This window comes from Sebastes umbrosus, chromosome 10 (genome assembly GCF_015220745.1).
Source record: "Sebastes umbrosus isolate fSebUmb1 chromosome 10, fSebUmb1.pri, whole genome shotgun sequence".
NCBI lineage: Eukaryota > Metazoa > Chordata > Actinopteri > Perciformes > Sebastidae > Sebastes > Sebastes umbrosus.
Genome location: NC_051278.1, coordinates 15,039,887 through 15,066,676, shown reverse-complemented (window position 1 = coordinate 15,066,676; position 26,790 = coordinate 15,039,887). Strand labels below are relative to the sequence as shown.

The following is a 26,790-nucleotide window of genomic DNA, read 5'->3' as shown; positions in this document are numbered from 1 at the left end:
GACTGAGCTCGTCCAAATTTTATTCCTTTTTGGCTTGGGTGAAACCTGTTGAGGTGCTAATAACAAGACGCAGACTGTCCACAGACTCGGTTTTGACAAGTCCGCAGTCTCCATTTCACTCAGAGGGTAGGTCACTGTAGAGATGAAAGCCGGGAGAGGAAAGGGGAGGCCTTTGGTGTTAATCAGGTGCTGATTGGCAGCTTAGGAGCCTTTAAGAGCTTTGAAAACCCGTAGAGAAAAGAGTCATTATCCACGAACATCACTGCATTTCCTCCTTATTGTTGTCAGTGGCAGCACTGGGATCAGGTGTTCCATCATTATCCTCTTTAGTTCAGCAACACCTATAGGGAGCTCCTGTTTCGTTAAAGTCAAACTGACATTTTGCTAAGAAATCAGTTTATATATTCTAGGTGTTTGTTGCAACTCATTTACTTAAGTCAAAAGTATATAGCGCCCCCTATATTAGTGTATGTGTGCATGAATTTTGGTTCTGCGGGGGAACCGGCTTAGGGGCCAACATAGTAAGTAGTTGCTTAACCCCATCTGTGATTTTAGCACTCCTTACAATGCTCTGTGACTCCAAACTTCACTCCTTGTGATTCACATCAGGGGGTAATGTGCTGAGGTTACAGGAAATCTTCTAGGAATAATTGTTTTGGGGAATATTTTGGCTGTCTGGTCATTTACTATCACCACATCTGGACCCTTGAAAGAGAGAACGCTAGCAAGCCATTGTTTCTGTAGTGCAGGACAAATACAACACTGAGTGTGCAGGATGACTCAGCAGATGTTGAAATAACATGAATGAAAAGTAACATCTAGTGGGAATCAGTGCTAATGCTAACTAGCTTCCATTTTGTGAGTGGAAGGCAAACTTAAGCTTAACAGAGTGTGCAAATGTTGACTGCTGTATAGCGACAGATTTCTTTAATCGTTCTTGGCTTAAATCGTAGCATTCTCAGGATATAACGTGTGACATCCAGTCAATAGTACCACATGTTGACAGCGTGTTTCCTATCAGTGCCGACCCCCAGATGTCAGACAACCATTGCCGTGGGAAACGCCCACCCAAAGGCTTGTAGCTTCAACGCTGTTTCCAACTTTTAAATCCCTTTCAAACCTGCAGGAAATTTAAATTTAAGTCTGACTCTTCTTTACTAACCCAAAACCTGAGGTGTAAAAAGATGTCTTCCTATGCTAAACCAAACCATCCAGCTAAACACTGTGACTGAACCTCAGCGGGGACAGGAAGATCACAGTCTTTCATGCCCAAATACAGCCCCGCTCCAATAAATATGTTCTCGAGATCTTTTAGGAAATGGGACACAAGTTGGCTAATTGGAGGGGTGGCAGGGGTTAAACACTTCCCTCAACGTTTCAATCTGTCACTCCACACTGCTGCATGCTGGGACTAAAGCCTGGACCAGAACGTGGGAGTCCATCTGAGCCTTTCCAAGGACACTAAATTGTAGACACCCCAGAGAGGCTGCCACTGCCGCCTCAGGAGAAACACACAAACCAGCTGTGTGTCACAGACACCCAATCCATCACCTCAGGCTACATCCACACTAAAACGATCTCTGTACACACAGGCGTTTTTGCACCGTTTTAGAAATAATCTCCGTCCATGACATGATTGTTTACATACATTGGACATGCCGGTGTAAACCGGAAGCAGAGTTGTCGACTCTTCAGTCACCATTTTATGTCCATCGCCCTCCTCAAAGCCACAAACCATGCCTTCAAAGGTCCGCTTCGTAGGGCTGATGACGCCGGTGTACTCGCAAATCGCTTGATTAATAGCTTGCTTCCTGCATGCAGGCAGTAGTAGCATTATAAAATGCAGAATTTAACTGCACAACAGCTGCTAGCATAGACAACAAGGTCAGCAACGTCTGTAATCCATTATCATTGTTGAATTAATCACTGGTAGTCGCACGGTAATCACGGCTGATGTATGTCATGTGATAGGGGCGTAACAAATCAGGAAAGGACACCTCGTGCGTGATGAGACTCAATCAAGAAGCGAACGTTGGTGTCTGCGTCATCGTTTTCAAAGTCTCAGTTTCTGCCTGTTCAGACTAAAGCGCAACCCCGGAGTTTTAAAACTAAAACGGCATCAGCAGCATTTTCAAACATCTCCGTTTTAGGAGTTCTAAATGCCGAAGTAATGTGGACGCTACGCAGTAACGTAGCAAAAGATATGTGTTTTAAAACAAAAAACGAACCGAAAAACGTATAACTGTGGATGTAGCCTCAGTCTTCATATCCCTTCACTGGTCTATATAAATTATATGTATTTATTTATTTATTTATTTATTTATTTATTTATTTATTTATTTATTTATTTATTTAATTTTTTCAAATTGTTAGCCACCATCATTTATGGTGAATGGTAAATGGACTTGCATTTATATCGCGCTTTTCTAGTCTTCTGACCACTCAAAGTGCTTTGCACTACATGTCAACATTCACCCATTCACACACATTCATCTGATCATTCAGGATCTAATCTAAATACTCATTCACACACCGATGGGTAAGCCTTCGGGAGCAATTTGGGGTTAAGCCACAGCCGCCCTAACCAATATATAACCAAGGTTAACAGGAAGGAAAATACATTTTTAAAAAAATGAATAAAGGACACACAACAAATAAAAAAAAACACTAAAAAGGCTACAGACATTATATCACAAAAAATAATAAAAGTGTAATAAAAACTTTAAAAAAAATACACAACCTTATATACCCTCCCTCATAACCCTCCTGTCTATTGAATTCATCATGCCATCACTATACTAAAATCTCAACTTAAAATGTGATTTCTCGATCGAAACCCCACAAACTGTAACGAACACATTTTCTCAATAATCGCTGTTTCATTTCCGTCTAAGCTAATGTCATTCACGATAGACTGCCAGCAGAGAGTTTTCCTCTTTATGCTGTTGGGGCCTCACACTGATTGAAGTCTTGTTCTTGTAGCTTAAGTCAGCCTGTTTTAACCCCAGGCCCTTGCAGGATATGGCATGAATTACATGTGCACACCTCACTGCTTAGATTGTAATCTTTTGATAATATACAGCCAATTTCCCCCGTGTTATATACAGCTGATTGGCACAGAGTTAGTGGAGCACATAGATATAAAGCCGTCCACGCCTTCCTTCACTATCACACTACTTTATGAATGTGGTAGAGTTTAAACAATCAAGTAATGAAGCCTCTCATCAAGATGCTCTGCATAGTTTTCTCCTACCCGCCCCTTTGTCTCACAGACTAATCATTGTTTCTCTTTTAATTAGGCAAACACAGTTCTTTGTATACACAATTATACATTTATAAATTACACTTTGATTAGTTTTCCACTAAGATGTTGCAAGAAAGCAGTGGAGATGGCTAAGGAGGGAGGGGGCTGTCACATATTTGCTGCTGTCTTTCAATACTAAATGAGGGGTGTTTTCTGTTTTTGGCAGTTTGTTTAACCACTTATATGATTGGATTGCTCATTAATTCTCATTCTGTCACGTCCCAGCATTAATCATTTTTTTAACTGAGCCTTTAAACTGCCACCCTCAACATCTATCTAATGATTTAATGTTGACATATTACACAGTGAGTTGTTTTTCCGCCACTGATGTATTCTGATGCTTTGATGCAGTGGAGCGTTGTAATTCATTTTAACCAAATTAGTGCTCCGCGTCATATTAGATTTGATATGGTGAGGCTCGGGCACATTCTCTGAGTAGCGTGTCCTGAAATGTGTGTGTGACCCTTAACTACAGTTTGTTTTTTGTGTGTTTTCAATGACCAAAACATGTAAAGTAATATACCAAAAAGTACTCTTTATTAGTAGGAAACACAATGACAACCAAGGCTGCTTAGTAAGACGTGAGAATGTCCAAGATCCTTATCGTTGTTATCATTAGCTTTCCCCCTCCCCACCGCAACACACCACTTATCTTGCTAAGCTGTCAACTTTGAATTGGCTTTCAGCATGAGGCCGAGGTAAAGAAAAGTCAGTATGTGCAGTTTTTTTGCTTCATACTGCTCTCTGTATGTGTTATTGTGCTATGATTTCCCAACTCTGTGGCCACTAGCCTCAATAGCCACAACCCAGCTGAGAACTGGTCACCACACCTATAGGAAACACACCCACAGGACATGCTTTACGCCTCAAAATATTGAAAACATTATTCACATCCTTGTGTTGGATAAACAAATATTTTACTGGCCAAAAAAATCCATCAACTTACGTTAAACATCCAGAGGCTTTTGCAACACAATTGCTACTGGCTTTGCTGTAACTCTGGTGAAACAAATAAGAGAGTGAAGGTCTTGCAGCTCTGCAAATCGTTGTTTACTTTTTGCTAATATGCAAACATTATCTCCTCATCTTTTCTCCCAAGAAATGTACAAACAGTGACAAATGCGCCTTCATTCATCTCACTTCATTTATCTCTGCAAATCTTTGTTTTTGCAAAGTTTACTTTTCTGCAATATTCAAACTGTTTGTCCTCACAACTAGACTAACATTTCCAGTCTGGTTTTCATATAGAACATTTATAATGCTCTTAAAGCAGGTGGAAACTCAAACCATTTTATGCCCACCAGGGGAGTTAGAAATGTACACACAGAGTCACAGCATGTTAAGGTCAACTCTGTCTCCAAAAAATTACATTCATAATCAAGTCAAGTCAATTTTATTTATACAGCTCAATATCACAAATCACAAATTTTACAGACAGGAGCCCTGTATTCTGAGAGCCTCACACGCATGGTAATCCTGCTAACAGACAGACAGACAAACCAACGCCTTCAAGGCGCTTGGCCTTGGCGGAGGCAATTATGTAAGTCATCAGAGGGACCTTAAAATCTGATCTGACACGGATCCGGAGCCAATGCAATGAAGCTAAAACTGGTGTAATATGGTAACATTTTGTAGTTGTAATTGAAGGTGCTAAATGCGAGATTGGGAGCATTTATATTGCCTCCACACGGCTCTCAACATGGCGACGGCTGAGCCCGGTGGCTCGCAGCTAACGGTACTAACAGTGCAAACAATGCAACAGTGCTGACAGAGCTAACTATTTACCTAAGGGGGAACCGGAGGGTGCGCAACGCTTCTGCTACGATGCCATCGGTCAGGACGGCGTTATCAGCTGTAAGCGCTGTATGAGAGCAGTGCAGAGCAGTGCAGAGCAGCGGCAGCGAGCTAGCCAGTGGAGCACTATGTCAACAAAGTGAGGAGAAGATCAGATTACAACACACACAGAGGGAGAGCGACTTCATTCTCTGCTCAGATAGACATTACTCCTCTATATCTTTGCAAAAGATATGGTGGAGTAGCAGCAAATAGTTGTTTGCTGTTATATTAATGCTCTGGATCCTGTATGGGGAACCTTTAAGATTCATGGAAACATGCTGCGATTACATGTTTTATTGTCAACACGAATTCTCAGCGGTATAAGAATGTTACACGGAACAAATTAAAGCCAGTGAACATAAATCAAACAGCAAATACATGTTTTCTCAAACATATTTGGCATTGTATTGTAAACGCTGTTGATTTGTTCATTTACAACTACTTCTCACTTGCATGTTCCAACTTTAAGACCAGTGTATGAATGGTTTGACACAGGGGAAGGACGTAGGCCAGCTGTGGTTCTGATCCAGCCGTTCACTTGTGTGGGTCCAGACAGATCAGTGTGAGGGAGGTGCTGCTGCTGCGAGGCTGCTCCACCTAATCCCAGGCTGCATTACTCAACCAGTCCAGTCAAACAGCACACAGACGCGGGGACTTCCCCTTCCCTCCAAAGACGTAGAGGAATACTGTATTGCCTCATGCACCACTGAGGTAATATCATTACTTCAGCAAAGTCTAACCTGAATATCGTCTTACTAAGTGTCCCAAACCAGATTGAGAGTATATATGCAAGGACCAATTTGTCCTAAGGAAGTCTAAAGCAATGACACTTGCATTATTGTTGCATCTAAATACATCTCACGGTGCTCTGTAGCAAAGTTTTCTCTGGTTGTAACATTAGCCTGCTGAGAGAAAGCTTTACTTTGACTCCTGCCAATAGTATCGAACAATGCTTTTAGTCATTTTTATGTTTTCCCCCAGACAGATACCAATCAAACCTTCTTGAGGGAAAATCTTTCACATGGGTGTGCAGCAGCTTCACGAGCTGTCTCTTGCACGCAACTCTAAAATTACTACTATCCAGTGTTACTGGCACTCCTTCAACACCTTCAGGGGGTTGAGGGGTGTCATTTCTAAACAGCTCAGAACTATGTTAGTAACAATATTCAAATCTGTTGAAATGTGGCTCATAAAATCCACCACCTCTCATCATATGCAGTTTATAGGGGCATTATTGTATGTAAGTGCGGTTTTTCTACTTTATTTTTAGCTTGAAGAAAGGTGAGAAGTCACAGTTTGAACAGAATCTGTTTTATAATCCTTTCCATGAAGAAATGTGACACTTAACAAACTTTCATATCGGATGTTACTGTGTGTAATAAAGACACTGGCAGGTTAATTCCTCTTCAGTGGCATAATGAGGGAAGAGACTGTGTAAAAAGTAGAAACTGGATCTGCACTGACATATTTCCCTCGATAGATAAATATGAACTTGAAGCAAAGCGTTGGGTCTATCTCTGAAAACAAACAGGGCCATATATTTCACTTGGAATAACAGAGATCAGCTGTATCAACACTGGTCCTCCTACTGCAGCCAGCCACCTCAAGTGAGAAACCATCGAGTCTGAGAACCGTCCTCTGAGTGCTTTTGAGCAGACGGCAAAGCTATTGTCATTCAGCTGAGTGAACTAATCATTGTTTGATACCAATGACTATCTGGTTTAATGACCAATCTCAACTCAATACAATAGAGAAATGTCCCGACAAAATAAAAGAATCTACAAAGAGACAGCTGAAGAGCACTTTACAGTTGTTATGATTTGATGGCAGTATTATGTTAGCGAGGTCTGCCTTACTTTTCACTCACAAATAATCTGACTGCTGTTTGCACTGGCACAGCTGTTTGCATTGCCTTTGTTCAGCTGTCTGTGCACTCCCTCCCTTTTCCCAGTTTGATAACATAATACTCTGAGTATGTTTCTAAAGGGTAATAAAATGAGAGGGAGCCGCTATCTGCTCTTTGATTGAGCAACACCACATTTAAACGCATCCCATGAACCTGGAACATTTTTACCAGCCAATGTTTTCTCTTTCTCTCATACATCCTGAAGACGTGGAGCGTGCAGCGGAGTTGAAAGGCTCAGAGAATTATTTTCTTTTTAAGGCAGAATCCACCCTCAAAGAGATTCAGATTTGTTCAGCCTTTGATGTTGAACATTTGTCATTTAATAACAGTAAAAATAGACTGCAACCATGTCAAAGAGCTACAAGAGAAACACCTAAAAAATTGTGTTAATAAAATTTGTTTGCATATCAAATGCATTTTGTTGTAACAGTGCAGCCCGGTCGCACGGAAAGGCGTGTGAACGATAATGCACAAGGCAAAAGCGTGTAATAACAATGCCATTCTTGCTTTAGGCATGTTATTTCCACACCATGTAGTCTGTACTTACTGCAATGTAAATGCATCCGTGTGAATATGCTACGCTCAGAGGCAGAGCTAGTGGCGTAGAATAAAAAGGGAGAAAGACCTTTTATGGCAGGCAGGAGGGTGGATGGATGGGTCCAACAAACACAGGACTTTCAACCAGGAGACTGGTGTTTGAGATAAGTGTTTGTTTTGTAAGTTACGTTAATAACGTTTGTGACTTGTTTGTAGGGACGTGTTTTCTGTACCGATGTTACGTTGTTTCCAACGGGACATTCAACCAGGAGGGCCGGTGTGTTCAAGACCAGTGTTTGTTTTGTAAATTACATTAGTGACTTTTGTCACACGTTTTGCAGTGATGTTTGTGACCTGTTTTCCGCACTGATGTTGCGTTGTTTCCATAAGGATTTGACTTAGTTTACATGCTTACGTATTTTAGGGCCAAAAATTACGTTTTTTTAAACCTAGCTAAGTGGTTTTGTTGCCTAAACCTAAGTGAGTGATTTTGTTGCCCCCTGCTGGTGCTGCACCTTCATACACGTGTGTCATATTCACGCCTCAGTGAGGCAAAATGTGACACTGACACACTATCCTGGACAGGCGGGTCTATTACACGCCTTGCCGTGACATCGGGTCATAATGCCAGAGATGTTTTTATCAACATAACAAGGAAGCATTTATATTTAATATGTGTGCAAACTTTTCACTTCCAACACAACATTTCACCAACAGGGTGGCCTTTTTTTGTGTTGTTTTTCTACCTTAAAAGACCAAGAAGTGTTCAAAAACCATGGGTAGCAATGTTCACATCTGTAGGAAACACAATGATTTTGCGAGACTGCTTAGTGTAAAGAATATCCAACTTTCACTGTGAGTCAGCAAGATCCTTACAATTATAATTATGTCTCCCCTCCCACCTCAACACACCACTTATCTTGATAAGCTGTCAACTTCAAAATCAGCATACTGCATGTGACCGAGGTGAAGGCACGCTAATCTTTGCTTCTTCTTTTTTTTTCTTTTGCTGCATTTGTTATTGTCTTATAAATTCCCAACTCTGCGGCCACTAGCCTCAATAGCCACAACCCAGCTGAGTGCTGGTCACCAGACCTATGGGAAACACACCCACAGGACATGCTTTATGCCTCAAAATATTGAAAATATTATCCACATTTGTGTGTTGGGTAAACAATATTCCAGTGGCCAAAAAGTGCATCAACTATACTGTTTATTATTCAGAGGGAGTTGCAGAAGAGCATTACTAGCTTTCCTCTAACTCTGGTACATCAGCGTAGGGAGGAGGTCAGGGTAGACGGGTGGGAACACCAGACTTTCTTCCAGGAGACAGGGGTTTGTATCCCGTTACCAGAAGTAAACGTTAATTTATTTGTCATGTAACTTCCGTACATAAGTTACGTCTCTTCCTGAGTTATTTTAACCCAAACCACGATCTTTTCCTAAACCTAACTAAGTCGTTTTGTTGCCTAAACTTAACCAAGTTGTTCGCTGTGAAGCCAGAAGTTTATTTTGAAAAGACTGGACGGAAATTGACACGTTGCTGGACAATTCGTAGGAAAACGCACGAAAAATGAGGAATAATTTTTCGTAAGATATCATACGAATCGTTGTATGAGGATACGTTGCATCATGACAATCTGTTGCTGCTTCCCACTTGTCTGTATCATGAAATAAGTGACACTGACAAATGATGTCATCTTGCTTATAGGGGACCTGTTTTGTCTTAAAGTCTGTAGGACTGAAATATTCACACCAACCCTGCAGAATGTATTTCATTTGTTTTCCCCCAACAATATCTGCTACTAAAGCATATTTCAGTTTTTAATGATAGTGTTTAGGCACAAGAACATCATACTCTCTGGATTGAAAAAAAAAAAACATTGCCAGTGATTATAATCCAGGTGTGGCAGAGCAAATTATAGTATATAAACTTACTTTATAGGAGACGGGGCTGCTCCTGGATGTGAATGGGGGAGATGGAGCTGATACACAAAAATTGCTTTTTATCTCATAGAAGGTCAAAGAATTGTGACCCAGCAGATCCACCTTTGACCTCACAAAATCATTGTTATTGTCAAGACTGTCTGGTCTTGTGTGCCATCAGTAAAGTTGCTGCAACATGTGTTGATTGATGACCGTGGACTCTATTTTAGAGTCTTATTTGTAGCTTTGGGAGTGAGTTGTTAATGTAAACACATCTAGACTAAACACATACAGTAAGAAAAGGGGCACAAATACTCAAACTTTGGGAGCTGCAGCCTTCATACAAGCATGACGGCGTGCTTAGTCACAGACCTGCAGGCTATAGTCTCGGGGGGGGGGGGACTCTGTGTTTTGTTTCAATCATCAAAGCTATTGGGTTTAGGGTCTCCTCTCTGTGCCTATCACTCAGCAACACTCATGGCCACTCGGACCCTGAAATTTTACTCCGGGCTGCTGAGAGGAGCGGGCGGTGGGGCTGAAGAAACGTCTCCTTGGCCTTGCTCTGCACTGCCGGGGGTCACTCTGCCATTCTTCTGTTACACAAAAGACTTCTTCAAGTGCCTGTCTGACAATGGCCTTTAGATCACTGGAGCGTAATGATTGCTGGTTAACGTGAATGCACTCCGTATTAATTGAGCCAGAATTAATATGAAGTTTTTAGTGTTTTTTATGAGTTGGCAAGGAAACTTGTTAATGGCGTCGCGTAACCATGACTAAATGTTCATGTTTTCTTTTTTTGCATAGCAGACATTATTGTGGTGGCCTCATTCTGAGCCCGTTAATGAGCGCAACCTCTCACTTTCAACCCGAAGATCTAACATAATGTCACTCGCAAGCGCCTCATAATGAAAGCGCACAAACCACATGTCCACAATAGCAGTGAAGCATGATTTCACAAGACATGCCTCTCAGTTAGCACAAAGGAATGTCAGATGTGCTGACACAAAAGATCTCCCTTCTCTCTCCCCCTCTTGATTTACATAAAGCATAATAATGCACCGAGGGAGATGAGACTTTCAAGAATTTGCACACCACATTAAAACACACTCAGGGATTCTTATTAGGTCAGAATGAAAAACATTATCAAATAAAAATAATTAGAACAAGATTTGGAGTCTATGGTTTCCAGACTGTTTTTGTTTAGCCGTCATCATAAACAGAGTTAGCTGTGTCTGTCAGTGAATTAAGAAAACACTGGGCCCCTTCTGCTGCGCCGACCTCGATTCACAGATCCTGTGAGACTTGCCAGCGGTTCGCTCTCTTTCAGCACAAGTCGACTCAGCCAGTGACAGACAGGCACCCTCATGTCAAAACACTGTCTGCTGCTGCCAACCTATAGGCCGCCCCAGACAGCATGCAGCGAAGCACAGTCACCCTCAACATCACTAACATATTTATGTATACAGTATGTTTGTGTGTATGACAACATATGCAATACATTAAAAAAGAAATATGTTGTAAGACAAGAAAGCAGCCAAGCCTAGTCAACAGTCATTTATGTATACTGTTAAATGGTTTGTGGTGCTCTTCCATGCACTGTTTTCTCTCAGCCTTTATCTTTTAGCTCCTCTTTCCAAAACTACTTTCACTTAAAAATTGAATCTGTGCATTTTAAAACTTTGAGTAATTTCATTAACATATGCGGCTTTGTCACGTTTTACTCATCAACATTTCAATATGATTTTTCTCTCCTTCCCGTGTGCTGCTAATTGGAGCACTTTGCTCGGGTGTTTTGGGCCATTTAGTGTGGAGTAACCACGAGAGGACAGAACCAGGCCGAGATGCCAGTTTGCTGCAAACTGACACCTCTTCAAAGGGCCGCGAGTCTGCCAAGCATGCAGAGGTATCCTCTTTCTGACCCGAGTTCAAAAGGCAAGACTCGCTCTCACACTTAAAGCTGATTGGATGTTTAGCTTGACAGCGCTATAAAGGAAGAAATAGCAACATGTTTTAGACTTTTAGACATGCTCAAGTTTCTTTTAATTCAAGATGAATTAATAGAGCAGGATACTGGAATACATTTGTACTCTTCAACTGTTTCTTTTTGTACCTGTGTACTCTGAAAGCAGCCAAACAAATGCAACCCATTTTCTGGGTGTCTATTTTATTCCCACTTCAACCACAGGAATGCTCTGAGGTATAGGAAGAAGGAAATTATGAGCCTGAACATTCCCATTTCTCACTTTTCATGGTGCCTTGGATGCAGCGCTGTTGTGCACAGAATTTCCCTGCCTTCACATGGTGTAGGAAAAATTATGTAGCCAACATGTTCAACGGCAGAAACATGGAGAATTGACTTGAGGATAAAGGAATTGGCAATTTTCTATCTTTAACAGTGCAGCCCGTTCGTACGAAAAGGTGTATGAATGCCACAATAATTCGCAAGGCATTTAGCGTGCAATAAGAACGCCTTTCTTGCTTTTGGCGTGTCGCCATGTATTCTGTATTGACTGCAGCGTTATGCCCAGCAGAGCTAATGACGTAGAATAAAAAGTGAGAAAGACCGCTTATGGCGGAAGGGAAGAGGTGGATGTGCCCAACAAACACTTTTAACCACAAGGCCGGTGTTTTGTTTTGTAAGTTACATTAGTGACGTTGTTTATGACATGTTTTCCGTACTGATGTTGTTTCCGTACATATTTTACATACAAACGACACGCAAAAAGCTTAAAATGCGTACTCATGAATTGTAATCTTTGCAATATTGTGGTATTTACACGCCTTCCTGTTAGACCGGGTTGAGTAGTGAGAGTTGAACTCATTTCCAGGTTAGCTAAAAAAGAATTAAAGAAGAAATATGTAGAAGAACTATGAAGAAGAACTGGGAACGAGATAGTAGTGTGCCAGTATTTTTTCATTCTTTTGAACCGATTATTTTTACCCAGAACCTGCGAAAAAATCATGGAGGTGCGTGTGTCCTCTAATGATTAGCTAAAAAGGTGAAAACTATGTATACCAACTTTGACCGCATGCCTTTTGAATTGAACGGGTGTATGATTAATTAACTATAACCTTGGACTCAATTTGCTCAGCCAATAAGATTAACAAGAACAAGACAGCAACCGCAATAGTCTAACCAGAGAGTTATTTTCTCTTACACCAACAAAACAAGCAGCCTGCAGAGTACAACCCAATGAGCCAAACTGATAATTTGAAGTATTACACATTGCAGTACAGTATGTTGTCTGTATGACACCCACGCATGCATTGCCTGCATACTATTTGTCATCATGCTGTGTGGAAAATATTGCTCCCACTGACAGTTTTATGATTACTTCACACAGCATTTTGAGAGTCATGGCCAAGAAAAAAAAGAGATGGCAATAAAACCCTCCTGTTGCCTATTAAGTTATAGTGAAATCTAACCATACTGAGGTTTACCATTGATCGTGTGTCACGGCTCCTATTGTACAGACTGAACAGAAGCATGACATTTTCTTTGTCTTCACAAACTTTTTGAAAAATGTCACATTTTTCTATAATACAGGATATGGTAACGACATAAAAGGTCTAAGTCTGTCAGCTCAAGTAAAAAAAAAATCAACAGTCAGATGTTAGTGTTGCAGCTTTCATAACTTGGCCGAGGCTGCACATTATTCAGTTGCAAGTTTGTTTAATGTCTTTGCCTGTCTGCAAACACAGTTTAAAATCAAATGAATGTGTTTCCTTATCGGCCTGTTTTTCATGTTTTGTCGTCAGACGTACATTAAAACTAAATTATAATTGAATTAACTGTTTTATCAATATATTGGGAAACTACAGTCACTGTATCCTGAAGGTAAGTGTGCTTTCACTTCAGTGGAGGAACACAAAACACATACATACTGAGCTGGAGATCCAACAAAGCATTAGTTAATCCAGTTTAAAGCAGTTATAATCAATATTTTTATATTAACAATGAATCCCGTGACTACTTGTATATGAAAGGTGTCACTTAGGGTGACGAACCCACACCATACCAAGTTATTACTGTGGGTGATGATTTCTCATATTCCCAAGTTGCCAAAAAAATCAGTTATTATAGCTCACGACAGGCCGTGGCATGTTGTGATTATCAGAGCTAAGGGGCGTTGTTCGGCCTGACGCGGCGTGATACTGAAAGTGCAAAGGTTAGATGCGTCATAGCAGTGGTATGTGGAAATTTTGTCACAGCTATGAATCAATCGGGTTGCTTGATTTGAGCTACCCGTTTTCATAAATTGTATTGTATGAAGCTAGTGCTAACAGTCGATTAGCTGGAAAAAGACTGGAAACAGGGAAACAGTTAACCTGGCTCTGTCAGTAGTAAAGTCAGCCTACCATCTCTAAAGCTCATTAATTAACACGTTACATCTCATTTGTTTAATCTGTTTTAGCGTATGTATAAGACGCACAGGGCTTTCAAGTAACTACAATATAAACACACCTGTGTCAATATTAAACGCTCAGAGAAGCGCTCCGGGAGTGTGACGACGTAGTTTAAAGAGCGAAAAAACACAGGGAGGGTTGGTGGCTCCAACAAAAACAAAAACACCGCTGTTTGTGTCACCTGTTCACAATGTTAAGTTTCATTTTCGCTTCACAAACGCTGTAATTTTTAAGCCAAACCATGTTGTTTTTTCCTAAACCTAACTAAGCGGTTTTGTTGGTTAAACCTAAGCAAATGTTTTTGTTTGAATCCACAATGTTAAGCACGTGTTTACTGCGACCGAAAAGTGACGCCGAGGGGTCTGACGAAGCGTCAGTATGTGACGAGTTGGAATGAGAACGCGTTGTCTGTACAAAAATATAAAAATGTAAAAAAGACAGTTTGACAGGCAGATTTTTTCAGCCTGCTTTATGCTAAGCTAAGCTAATTGCCTGTTGACTGTAGCTTCATATTTAGTGCACAGACATGAGAGTGGTATCAATCTTCTCGTCTAACTCCCGCCAAGAAAGAGAATAAGCGTATCTCCCAAAATATCAAACTATTTCTTTAAAGTTGTAACGGATGAGTGTTTCAGTATAGAAAAATTCGGACAAAGGAAACTGAGGATCCAACACATACTCAGCTCTGTTCTACCATTAGACCTTTTAAACTAGCAGCACATTCACAATGGGAATGAAAGTAGGCTCATTAGTTTAACATTAACAGGTAGTTGACATGCTCCAGTGAAGTGGACCCGTCCAATATTCAGCTTTGCCATGAGTCTTGTAAGTGAGCTGTTCCCACATCTTTCCCTGTTCTTTGTGACTGCTCCACTTCTCCTGCAGCGCCGTCAGACACACGTCTATAAACAAACTGAATATTGTCCTTCCCTTGTTAGTTGACACTGTATAATCTAATTGTCAGTATATTGACTCAGTAACTGTTAGCGTTGGGTCTGTGCCAAGCACTAAATATGACAAGAAATGAGTTTATTGTTGTATAAAAGCAGAGCACACTTGAACTATATTGTAATTAATTACTGTGAGGAAAAGCGCAAAGTAAACATTCTGACAGGCTCCTTCTATTGAATTCAAATCTCATATTGGTCATATTTCTACTTCCTAACACCGCATATTACTTTTTAATGTCATACATCCAGTTTCCTGAAATAACATTGTGGCTTTCAATCTGCAAACGTACAAAAACAACATCAATTCAAACCGCCTCACTCAAGAGTGAACAGATTGAACATGAAAACATATATCAGCTCGCAAATTCCTGTTCTATCTCAAGACTCATTCCTGGTGTGTGATCACACTTTCTGTACGTACGTGTGTGTGTGTGTGTGTGTGTGTGTGTGTGTGTGTGTGTGTGGGAGAGCCGGTGGATTTTGTTTACTTTAGAGGAAAGTGAAATGCCGAGGTCGCCTATATTAAAACTGACAGGCCCATTTGGAAGCAATCATCAAATGTGTCATGGAAAAACCGCTACGTCATGGTGCGAGGGACGTCAAGACGTTGCCAGCATCAATATTTTTCCTTCAAGCCTGGCAATGGATGTCGTTTTGACTGGGCTCATGTACATCAAGTTCTGCAGGTCATTTTTTTTCAATAAGAGGATTAATTGTCTCTCTTTCTTTTCTCTCTCAGACATGATCCAAAATGTAACGTGATCGACAAAGAGGGACAAAAGAGAGGAAGAGTTTTATCAGCGTCACCTCCTCCAGATAGGAAGTTCAGGTAATTAGCTGCACTCACCTCAAGCGAGGGCCAATATCCTGTTTGAAGAGAGCACTGTTCTGACTCACTGATCCTCAGGGCAACTCACACAGGCCCTTCGAACTCTGGGAGACCACCTTGGATGGTGTGATGGGCCAAGGATCTAATCTTCCTGCCTGAATAGTTTGCATCCTCCCACCTGAGACTTTGTCACATTGATCAATGATTTAAGCCGTAAACATTCCTCGGCTAGCTTGTTCACGAACCTTTTCCACAAAATCGAATCAAACACACTTTGACTTTACGCACACAAATCACTTCATCACATGATTACAACGGTCAGCTCAGCAGTATGAGACCTGGTATTGTTAGCACTGCAGCCCTCTGGCCTCTTCTCCCCTCAGAGGATCAAACACCTCCCTGGCCATTAAGGACACACACAGACTGATGATCCATTCAGCGGTTCTTTACGCAGCGTGCTGATCCAGTCTCTTGTGACGCTGTTGATGTGCACGCTCGAAAAAGTAAATCCATGACCTACAAATCAGGGGAAATATCCACGCTGAAGTACTTATATACATGGCCTTAAATATAGATCAATAAGATCACTTCCTGAACAGATTTCACAATCAGCAGATGGATTTATTAGTAGTTTTCGCTTTTGAAATCATGCTAAAATCACATATCTGCTGGTGGCTGGTTTGCTTGCTGTTACACCAGAAACGAACCGCACCAGAGTTCGCTTGGAAGCTGACCAAGACCCGGAATTTCAGGTGGACCAGAGTTTGGTTGTTTGATCCGCACTAGAGTTCGAATGAGCTTTCACACCAGCCCAAACAAACCGTAATAACCGGGCAAATGGACCTGGGATTGTTTTAACCAAACAAAACGGGTTATGTGTTAAAGCAACCTTAGTGACCTGTTTTGCTATAGCAACGGGAGTGAATGCAGAGAGAAAAAAGGCATAACTGTAATCCGCTCGCAGGAGCAATTGATGATGATTTTCTCCATTAGTTGGTCATACATGTATATCACGGCTAGTTAGCAATACAACCCAAATTTCTACCAAAGGTCAGTATCACTTTAACTGTGATTAGAGGTTACTGGCGACTCAGAACTTTATCCAGCGTTATCTCTGTCAATTTTACTGCTAATGAAAAGATGGAACGCTGAAGATCTTGCCGTTCTAAAGGTGTATTGGTTGTCATTCTATCATGAAGGCAAGGGGGTGACCCTGAATTGACTATGCTCCTTTTATTTGTTTTTTGAATTTTTCTCAGGTTAAACATTTTTTAAAAAGCACCCTTAGAAAATAAAGAGGGAAAAAATAGGTCTATGATTTAATCAGCTTGAGCACAATTTGCAGCACCCTGATTTCTACCGTAGATCTTTTCATATACATACATATACAACATATAAACCTATGTCTGCGCCAAATGTGTTGCTTTTATCGCAAAATGCACAATTGTTATGCTTAAATACCCTGCTAGTAGTTCTCCAGTGCCACTGACATGCATACCACTTTGGGAAGAAGAAAAATGAAAGAAAGACAAATAGAATAAACATGACATAAATGAGTCACCCACAGCATCACCACAGCAATTAAGCACAGTTTGAACCAATGAAAATCAAAACCCAACCTAACCTTCTATAATCCAATTTTTACTTAACGTAGCAGCTGGACTCCCTGCGCACTAACCGCATTGAGGTACTTACCACAAACACACTCAGACATCAAAATACCATCACCTCACAGAACGGGCTCTCGGATAAATGTTGAAAGTAACAAAGCGGCCACCTTTAACAGTGGAAAATAATATTTATCTGAGCGCCGATTGCTGATACCATCTGTGACACGTTCTGTAAAAGCAGCTCCCATAAACACACCATGTAAACACTGTGATACTTTTAAATGGCCCGACACTGAAATACAGAGAGATCCTCCCCGTCTGTCCTCCTCAGATGTGCTTCTTCACCTCGCACATTTTTCACTCACACGCAGACGGACTGACTTTACTGTGTAAATTCACTCTAATTCTTTATGCTCGCACATCTCTGGCTTTCCCACCATGACACTTAAACTGTATATCATCGTAGAATTTAGCTGTTGATCGTCATAACACCACCACAACACCAGATAGATGAGACGAACATTATTAGACCATGTCGTGCGTTCGCTGTAAACCTCAAGTGATAGTGTTTATCTCATTCACTTTGTTATAGAGAGTGGGGAGGATGGCGTTTTCACTGGAAATGGCTCCTTCTCCAACATAGAAAATTCCAGACTGACTTCCAAACTAGTTGTGATGTGTGACAGATCGGCTGACGCAGAAAAGTAAATTAGCCTTTTCTCTGTCACACGGTGCTTTCTTGTTTCTCACTGTTGACTGTCCACAATAGAAGTCCTTGTTGATGCAACATAGCGAATATAAGAATACAAGAGGGAATTACTCTGTTCTCTGTCTCTGGGATCCCAGGCAATAATGTGATTAAAATAAATGAGATAAGATTTAAATAGAAGGCCGGTGGTTGTAAATCTTTTTAGGAGAGAGTGCACCACAGATTTTAGTAAAGGTAGGGGGGAAGGGAACGCACACTAAGCACCTAATCCACCACATTCTTGTTAGGGGTCCGAGTCTGAATTCAGGCAGGCTTCAATGCCATGCACTGCGACAGGAGGGGTTGCAAAAGGCTGAGGTAATTGGATTGGAATACGGCATTGAGTGTCAGACAACAAAAGAGATCCATCTCTCTCATGGCCGTTCAGCTCTTTTGTTGCCGGCTGGAATTTATTTGGTCATTCACTCTACTCTTCCAAGCCCGGTGAGGACAGAAGAACAGGGGCAGGCCACCAGGACCGGCTCAGTCTGGTGGTCTCGTATGCGAGCCAGTGGAGTCACAGCGCCTGTGCAGCCGCTGTGCGAGGATGTGTGAACGCCACGGATCCCCCAAAGCCCAGGGGTCATTTGTGTGATCATTACCATAATCACATTAAGGCTGCAGGAGATTAGCACCATGGCCTCAGAGGAGAAACCCTGTCTGTGCTCCATGACGACTACAGACCATGCTTACAGGGAACAGTGAACATGCTGCTTGGATACCTAGAAGCTGTGTGATAGACGGGCAAAGAGGCAGTTAAGTGGAAGAGCTGGATAAAGCAAAGGAGGCATCTTTCCTTGGCTTGTCCTTTGTGCAAAATGTAGTTTTGCCAAAAACAGAGACACAATTAACTTTTTAAAAGTGTGTACGCACATTTTGTACGTATTGTATAAATATAAATGCAGGAAAATACTTTTTTGGTTAATATTGTGGTACTGAAACTCATGGTCAGGTCAGACATTTTCTCTCAGAAAAACAGGCTATCAAAATGTATCCTTCTTGCGGACCAATTGGGGCTGTCAAAGTTAACGTGATAATGCATTATAACAAATTAATTTTAACGCAACTTCCGTACCCAAGGAATCCATTGGTACCATCCATGTCATACTAGCTTGTTGCGAAGGAGGCTAAATAATGCATGACAATCATGCGATTTATAGCTTTTAAATATTTTAATTGATTGACAGCCCTATGATCAATAGATTAATTCAACAAGATGTCAAATGGTCCTTTTTCTTTCGCTTACGTTCATCGTCATCCCAACACGAGCATCATCCCGTCACATCCCCCCCTCAATCCATCTGCAATCTCTAGACTCAATTTTGGCTTTTGGCATCAAGGGGAAAAAAAGCTCCCAAGGGTTAAAAACTTCTCCAATTAACCCTAATTACCCGGAGAGAGCATTTCAATGAGCCCTGTAACCTGAGATGTCTATCAGTTCAGCGACTGAGGCAGGCGGAGAGGAAGCCGTACCTTTCATCTTGAAGTTCAACCACAGGAAACGTGACATTTGAATATTGACAGCAGTGATTTAAGAGCTTACAAGCTTTCCTCTTTGAATATAAATACATTTTACCACAATAATACTACACCTACTACTACTATTAAACAAGGTGTTTCAAGACATATACTTAAGGACATCTGGGGCTCTCCCTGCAGAAGCTATGCTTCACATCTTTGTGTCACTGAGGCATCTAAACTAAAGATAAGATAAGCTTTGCTGCCGCGGTGAAAACAATGAACTAGACCTTGGTAACTTGCACAGTTTCTAACAAAAATAGTAAATAAATGCCATACCTTTGTGCTTATCAGGTCCAATTGCATACAGGAGAGATGTGTGACACCGTCATAAACAGCTATAAAGTGTGATGGTGAAACATTACATAGTTACTGATTGATGCAGTCTTCTCTCTCTGCAATGCCACAGTTCCCAACTGTGTTTCCTTGATTGTGACCCATTGCATGACCTGCGTAATTGGTCCACACAAATCACTAACCACAGGGGCAGAGGGGGTTCTCATCCTCTCATATGGATGTTTGTGTGTGTGTGACTATGTGTGTGTGTAGTCACTGATCCAGTTCACAGATTACCTTCTTGCAGAGGTACACCCGGCCGCAATTGCCCTTTGACACCAAAAGGATACCGGGGAAATAATATATTTCAGCAGTCTGTTAGTCTGTTTCTCTCAGTTTAAACTGAGTTTAAGCTATAAATCTGGTCATTAGGGGTTATTATCCATCCTTGCGTTATGTTTGGCCATAAACTACTGGGTTGATTGTTTGAAACAGCCTCAGAAAAGTCATTTCAAATGTGTGGCATTCCTCAGGCAGGCATAAAACCTGCAGGTCTGCCACTCTTGGGCACTGTTGTGTGCACTCCTGATAACATCATGTTGACATTCAGAGTTTATTTATATTCCAAAAATGACAGTAATTTGTTGTTGAAACTGAAAAATATGCTGAAAATGTGCATTTTTCTACTATGGAATAAAATGTTCTTTATCCAGGGCTCGCATTACATGAGGAAAGATGTCTAACATACCATGCGTTTATCAAAATGCCCTTGACTCAGCCACTGGCCTTGATGCTCATTTTTGCAGTCCACATGATTTAGCGTGTTACCTCATGGTACAGAATAAAAAACAGCTAAACTCAGTCTACCTTTTAAACCTGCAGTAGTTAAAATGTTTTTGGCATCATTGGGTAAAAATTCCATAATAACCGTTCAGCATATTGTAATTCAAGTGTTCTGAGAGAAAACTAGACTTCGGCACATCCTCATGGCTCTGTTTTCAGGCTTTAAAACTTTGATCAAACGGTCAAACTAGGCAGCGCTGATCAAATATGAATCAATATTCTGTTACTGTAATGCCTATTTCTCACCTCAGATCAGCGCTGCCTAGTTTGACCGTTTGATCGGAGTTTGCGAGTGATTGATAGCTGCTCAGAGATGGCAAGGCTCCAGCTCAACTCTGATTGGTTGTTTTCCTCTGGTCTGTGAAATCTTGCACCGCTGGACACAGAGGCACATCATTTTTTTCAGATTATTTTTTTAATATATACATACATTTGCATAAAGCAAGTATATTTGTCCATTCCCATGTTGATAAGAGTATTAAAAACTTGACAAATCTCACTTTAAGGTACATTTTGAGCAGATAAAAATATATGCGATTAATTTGCGATTATTCAAGGACAATCGTGCAATTAATCGCGATTAAATATTTTAATCGATTGACAGCCCTACAAAAATATATTTTTTAAATTATATTTGCTCCTTTAATTTTTACCCACTGCAATAACAGCATAAACTGTGGTGAGTATAGTATGCAGGATGTAGGTAAGGTAAATTGATGCTTTTCTAAAAAATTAATTATGTTTAAGTTTGTGGTTGTAATGACTTGTGATTATCAATATGGCTGCAGGACATCTCCAGTGTTATTTTTCCACCACATCACTAAGGTTCAATCTGTGAGTGTATGATTATCCCCATAATGTGAGAGGAGGCGGTCTCTCTGGGTGCTGCTCATGAATATGGAGGCTCAGAGCTCTGCAGACACTCCCTCCCTGTTCAACTTGTGTATCCAGCTCCAGCTCTGGCCAGCAGTCAGTCAGTAAGTCAGTCAGTCAGCAGTGGGCTCGGCTGCCGCATGGCCACTGTGTAAAACTTTCTTCTTCAACAAACAACAAGGTGGAAAACTGTCTGGATAACGGAGAAGAGCAGAGCAGACGCTCAGGAAGAGCTTCAGGAAGTGGTCGTCTATGAATCTGCAACGTGTGCTCCGCTGATCAAAGTGTTTGTTTTCCTCACTCGTGCATGTTTAAACCAGAGAGAGAGAGCTCTGGTGCCGTGTGTCGGCCAGACGACTGACTACTAACAATCGAGTGGCAACAGCAGTCCGGAGGAGGCATGATTCTGAGACGGGGCTCAGTCGTTGCTGCCTTTTTACTCTGCTTTCTGGCCAAGGTATGTGGATCTCTGCAGGGTCATTCAGTTCAGCTGTTTGGATGCACTTTGGATGCATGTTTATGTACATGTAAACCCATGCGTAATGCAAAAACACACTGTGCGTAATGCAAAAACACACTGTGCGTAATGTAAAAACACACTGTGCGTAATGTAAAAACACACTGTGCGTAATGCAAAAACACACTGTGCGTAATGTAAAAACACACTGTGCGTAATTGTCTGCTAACCAACTTCTTCTTCTATATATATAATGAGGTTTTTTTCCATTGCATTCACTCTTGTGTCCTCAACAGGTGTCAGAGGGATCGGGACAATTCGAGTTGCAAATGTCCTCGATGCACAATGTGAACGGAGAGCTGCTGAACGGCCTGTGTTGTGATGGCGCTCGGAACACGGCGGATAGAAAGTGCACACGGGACGAGTGCGATACGTTTTTCAAAGTTTGCCTGAAGGAATACCAGTCGAGGGTTTCTGCTGCAGGGCCCTGCAGCTTCGGTATGGGATCTACGCCTGTCCTCGGAGGGAATACCTTTTCTTTCAGGAGCTCTGTGAGGAATGACAAATCCAGGATAATTTTGCCCTTCAGTTTTGCATGGCCGGTGAGTTGGACACTTTCTTTTTCTCTCTTCTTCTTGAAATGTTTGCAGGGCAGTTATGTGCAATTAGTCAGTCAGTCATTCCCACTCCCATGAAAAGTGGATCTGTGAATTACCCATTTGAAAGAAACGACCCCCTGGTCTCCTCATTATCTGCACCAATTAACCAGGTGCAGGTTTTTTGTTTTTCTCCACGCCTAGACCTGTCTCTTCTATCTAAATAGGGTGTTAAAAGGGCTTCACATCATCATAAACACATCAGTGTTAAGAATGTAGTGGGACATCTGAAAAGGTGGGTTAAAAACCACCATTCACCAATAAGATTAAATATTCTAGTTTATTTCCTCCACCATAAATACATTTTAAAAAAACATCATAAACACATCAGTGTTAAGAATGTAGTGGGACATCTGAAAAGGTGGGTTTCAAAACCACCACATTCACCAATAAGATTAAATGTTCTAGTTTATTCCCTCCACCATAAATACATTTTTTTGCAATGCAATCTTGAAAATGTTCCTCATAATAATTCCTCCTTGTCTGGCTCGACTCAACTAATAAAAAAAAAAAGTTGAGATAAAAAGCTGCATTTTCCCAGATTTCCTCCTCCTCCTCCTCCTCCTCCTCCTCCTCTGCCTCCCTGGCAGCTGCTCATGTTGCACAGTTCACTAACTCCAGAGTGAAAAACCCACTTTCTGGTTTCCTCAAGTGTCAGCTCTTCTTCGTAGAGTAAATAAATGGGCCTGACAGGCCTGTGGGAGAGTTGTAGCTCGGCGAGAAGATATGATTTGCCATGCTGGAGCACATTTCGATGCAGTGAAAAAAGCAGGGACTGTGCACAGACTGGCTGGCCCCACAGCTTGGCCCGCAAACTCCTCCACTGTGCCTGATGGGTGAAAGGCACAGTCCGCTGGTATGTGTGTGTCCAATTACATCAAGGCCTATTTTTACCTCAATCTTGATGGAAGTTCTTGTTGTAATTTCAAGCAGCGATGGCCTGAAACGGCCCGAATAAGTGAAAGAACTGGATGATGATTGCTTTTTAAGTTCATTTTTATGTGCGTTACCTGTGGGGCAGAACAGATCATTTAGATTTGTGTTTTTCCCTATGATCCGATCGCCAGTAAAAACAGTGTTCTCAGCAGGGTAGCATGCAATTTGATATGTTCTGTATTTTTTATTTGCTCTCCACTTAGACACTGGCGCCTCGCACCTTTTTTAAAAGACAAAGGTTTCTGTTTGTGTTCACGCCATGGCAGCACTAACTTGGCATGAACGCTCGGAGCCAGATTAGTTTCATCTTACAGGTTGAAAAGTCCTTCCTACTTGAAAACAGCACTTGTTGACATTGAAATTAAACCTGGTGCCGTTTGAGTTGTTTTTTGTACTCATTTCTTTTCGGTTATTTTGATAAAATGGCCTACATGTCCTAGACCTAACGGAGGATGTTCTTGTCATTAATGGCAGGAGATCCATGGAAAGACCAAATCTAGGAGGTTGTAGAAAAAGATGATGTGTTTTGTTGTAGTCAATTTCACATTTAGGCCTAAATAAATTAATTTATTTCAACTCTAGTGTAGGAAACGGGAGTTTGGAGCAGCCAGGCTGAGATTGGGTAAAGAGCAGATTCTCTCATCCTTCACTTCAAGTGCTTTACTTCAGTGCACATTAACAATCGTCAGGTTAGGTATGATATCACTCTTTGTCCTTTTCATCAGTTGATTGGCTGTTGTGGACAGATGGCAGTGTGGTGCAATTGGGTTGTCGGGTACTCCGAGTTCATGAAGCCTTTTTTGCCCCCCCCCCCCCCCCCCCCCCCCCCCCCCTTCATCCTCTCTTGTGAGCTGCATGAAGTTGGCCTCTTGTCCAGGCCAAGGGCTTTGTTTAAGTCACGCTCGGTTGGACCCCAGGCATTTCATCGCTTTAACCTTGCCACCCACAGTAACTGCTGCACTTAATGAGGCTACACACATGTGCTCCGATCAGGTAGGGCAAGAGCCAGGCGAGGCATCCATCTGAACGCCAGCGGCTGAACATCTTTAACGTTAATCGTTGTTTTAGAGCCCTGCGTGGATTAGCCGATGTCTGCTTGGTGCTTTTATTCCACAGAGAAGTGAGGGCCCTCGCAGTGTATCAAGCAGGGACAATGGTGTGCCCTCAGTGACTACAGTGAGGATTACAGAGCATAATAGAGGCAGTGCAGCTGTAATGCCAGCGCAGGGCAAGCAACAGGAAGCAGTTGTAGTAGACTCAGCAGTGATGAAGTTGGCTCTCAGGCACACTTTGCCTCTGTGGCCACCTCAGCATATTTGCCCACCTATACAAAGAAAGAGAAGACTTTTCTTAACTGGATTAGAGGAGCTTTTATAAACACTTCCCAACTAGTTTCTTTCTTGATTTATCTGGTCTTGCATCTCAAGCCCTAGTTGATCTGGCATCCCTGCTCGAATCTGATTAAATTATTACATTTAATAGCTTAATTTTCCTCCACCTTTTCACTTATGCAGGCGTGTTCTCACAGACACGTAGGCATCGCCGCGGTTTGATTTGTTGACAAGCCTGAGCGGCCTGAGAACTGTGATCAGGTGAGTCGCAGCAGTCAGACAACAATAGTCAGCTCAGCCCGGAGGGTAAACGCCGCCAGCAGCTCTGGGGTAATGACATGTTTGTATTATATAGTCTGCTCTGATGTGGCAGTTAAGTGCAAATTACTCCAGTGAAAGAGGGAAAATAAACGTGTTTTTATTTTTTCCACTCCCTACCTCACCCCGTCAAAGGACTTTTTTTAGTGTACTTGCAGTGTTGTGTCAGTGTGACGTTACATAATGGCTTCGCTGCTTATCACAGTTTTACCAAGCTGTATGGAAGCGTGACATGCATAGAAAATGCACTTAATTGGGGATCCACCTGTGCTTTGTTTTTTTTGTTTCCCTTGATGGTTAACAACCCTAAAAGACAGATGCTTGTTTAGTTAAATGCTCGATAACACTTTCATTCCTGGTCCCGAGTTCATGCTTTGATCTTTGTTTGCTCTGCGAGAGATCCAAAATCTGTTTGCCGCATCTGTTGTATTAGTTGGCAAAAGGTGAAACTCTTTCATCGGGGTGAGGTTGAGTCGTGTCCCTGTGCTGACGTACCTCGTTAATAAGCTGTTGTACACTCTTTCTCTCCAACTCTTGTTGTGATGAACATCTCTTGCCAAACAATGCATTCCTTCCCTCCCTCCCAGTCCGGCAGTGCAGCCAGTGGCTTTAATGGCGAATTATGAGTTGTCTTTTCATGACTGAGCCTGTGTTTTACGGCAAACAGGGGTGTGTTACTTAGAAGTCCCAATCATTGGTTAGATCTCAGTTTGATACCATTGAAGTGATTGACTCAGAGAAACTGATACAGAAGGTCAACATCCCTTTTGACTGTGCTGTTTACATTTCCTGTGTGCCGAGTGTAGGCCTAGATCAGTCTAATCTCTTGTGCCTTGCCTTTATTTAGAACTTTGGCTTTTGCCTGTTATTCCGTGAGACATGTCTCTCTTTTTATTTTGTTGGATTATCTTGTACCGGTACATCAGATGGCTTCATTTTCAGTTGAGGCCTGTTTCTCTGTGTGTGTGTGCGGGGGGGGGGAGGAATTCCCCTACTGAGAGGATTCAGTAGTGTTCTTTGGCAAGACATTGTGATTCGAACTGGAATGATCTTTATCGCTTATGTTACATGTCTGTTGGACAGTGTCTGCTTGGCCAAGAAAAGATAAGAAGACATATGGCCACACTTATTGCACTTGGACGTGTGTGTGTGGGTGTGTGCGTGAGGGAGTGTGTGCTCTGTAGTTCAAAGAGAAGTTGTGAGTCAGCTGGGAGCCTGGGAAAAGTGAACCTGGCAGTGGCAGACGGTTCCAAGCTGATAACCGCCGGAGAGTTATGGCGTGTTAGTGAATGAGGAGTCAGGCAGTATCTCACTCTCTGGAAGCAGTTATTCGGTCTGGAACTAAACATCCCAATAATGGCGAGGCTACTTGTTAGATCAAGCCACTACAACATCAATGTTGGATAATACAAAAGGCTGTGGATCTTAAGATGTAGTTTACTTCATGTGAACAGTAGGTGAATGGTAAACTTTCACCAAGGCCACTATGTTTTTAGAATTTGTGTGGGCCTCAATCATGTTTATGTGGT

General features: G+C 41.7%; 1 protein-coding gene across 2 annotated transcripts in view; it reads left to right on the top strand.

The window, feature by feature from the left end:
• The first annotated feature begins 21,649 nt into the window (after positions 1-21,649).
• jag1b (jagged canonical Notch ligand 1b) overlaps positions 21,650-26,790 on the top strand; it is a 28,056-nt gene continuing 22,915 nt past the window's right edge. The window contains exons 1-2 of one of the 2 annotated variants that reach the window (XM_037783323.1): positions 21,650-22,020; positions 22,317-22,622. In XM_037783323.1, coding sequence (XP_037639251.1) covers positions 21,964-22,020; positions 22,317-22,622 — 363 coding nt within the window. In that variant the 5' untranslated portion in view covers positions 21,650-21,963. Of the gene's footprint in view, positions 22,021-22,316; positions 22,623-23,493; positions 23,533-26,790 lie in introns of those variants that run through there. The other variant, XM_037783324.1, reaches the window with a different exon arrangement.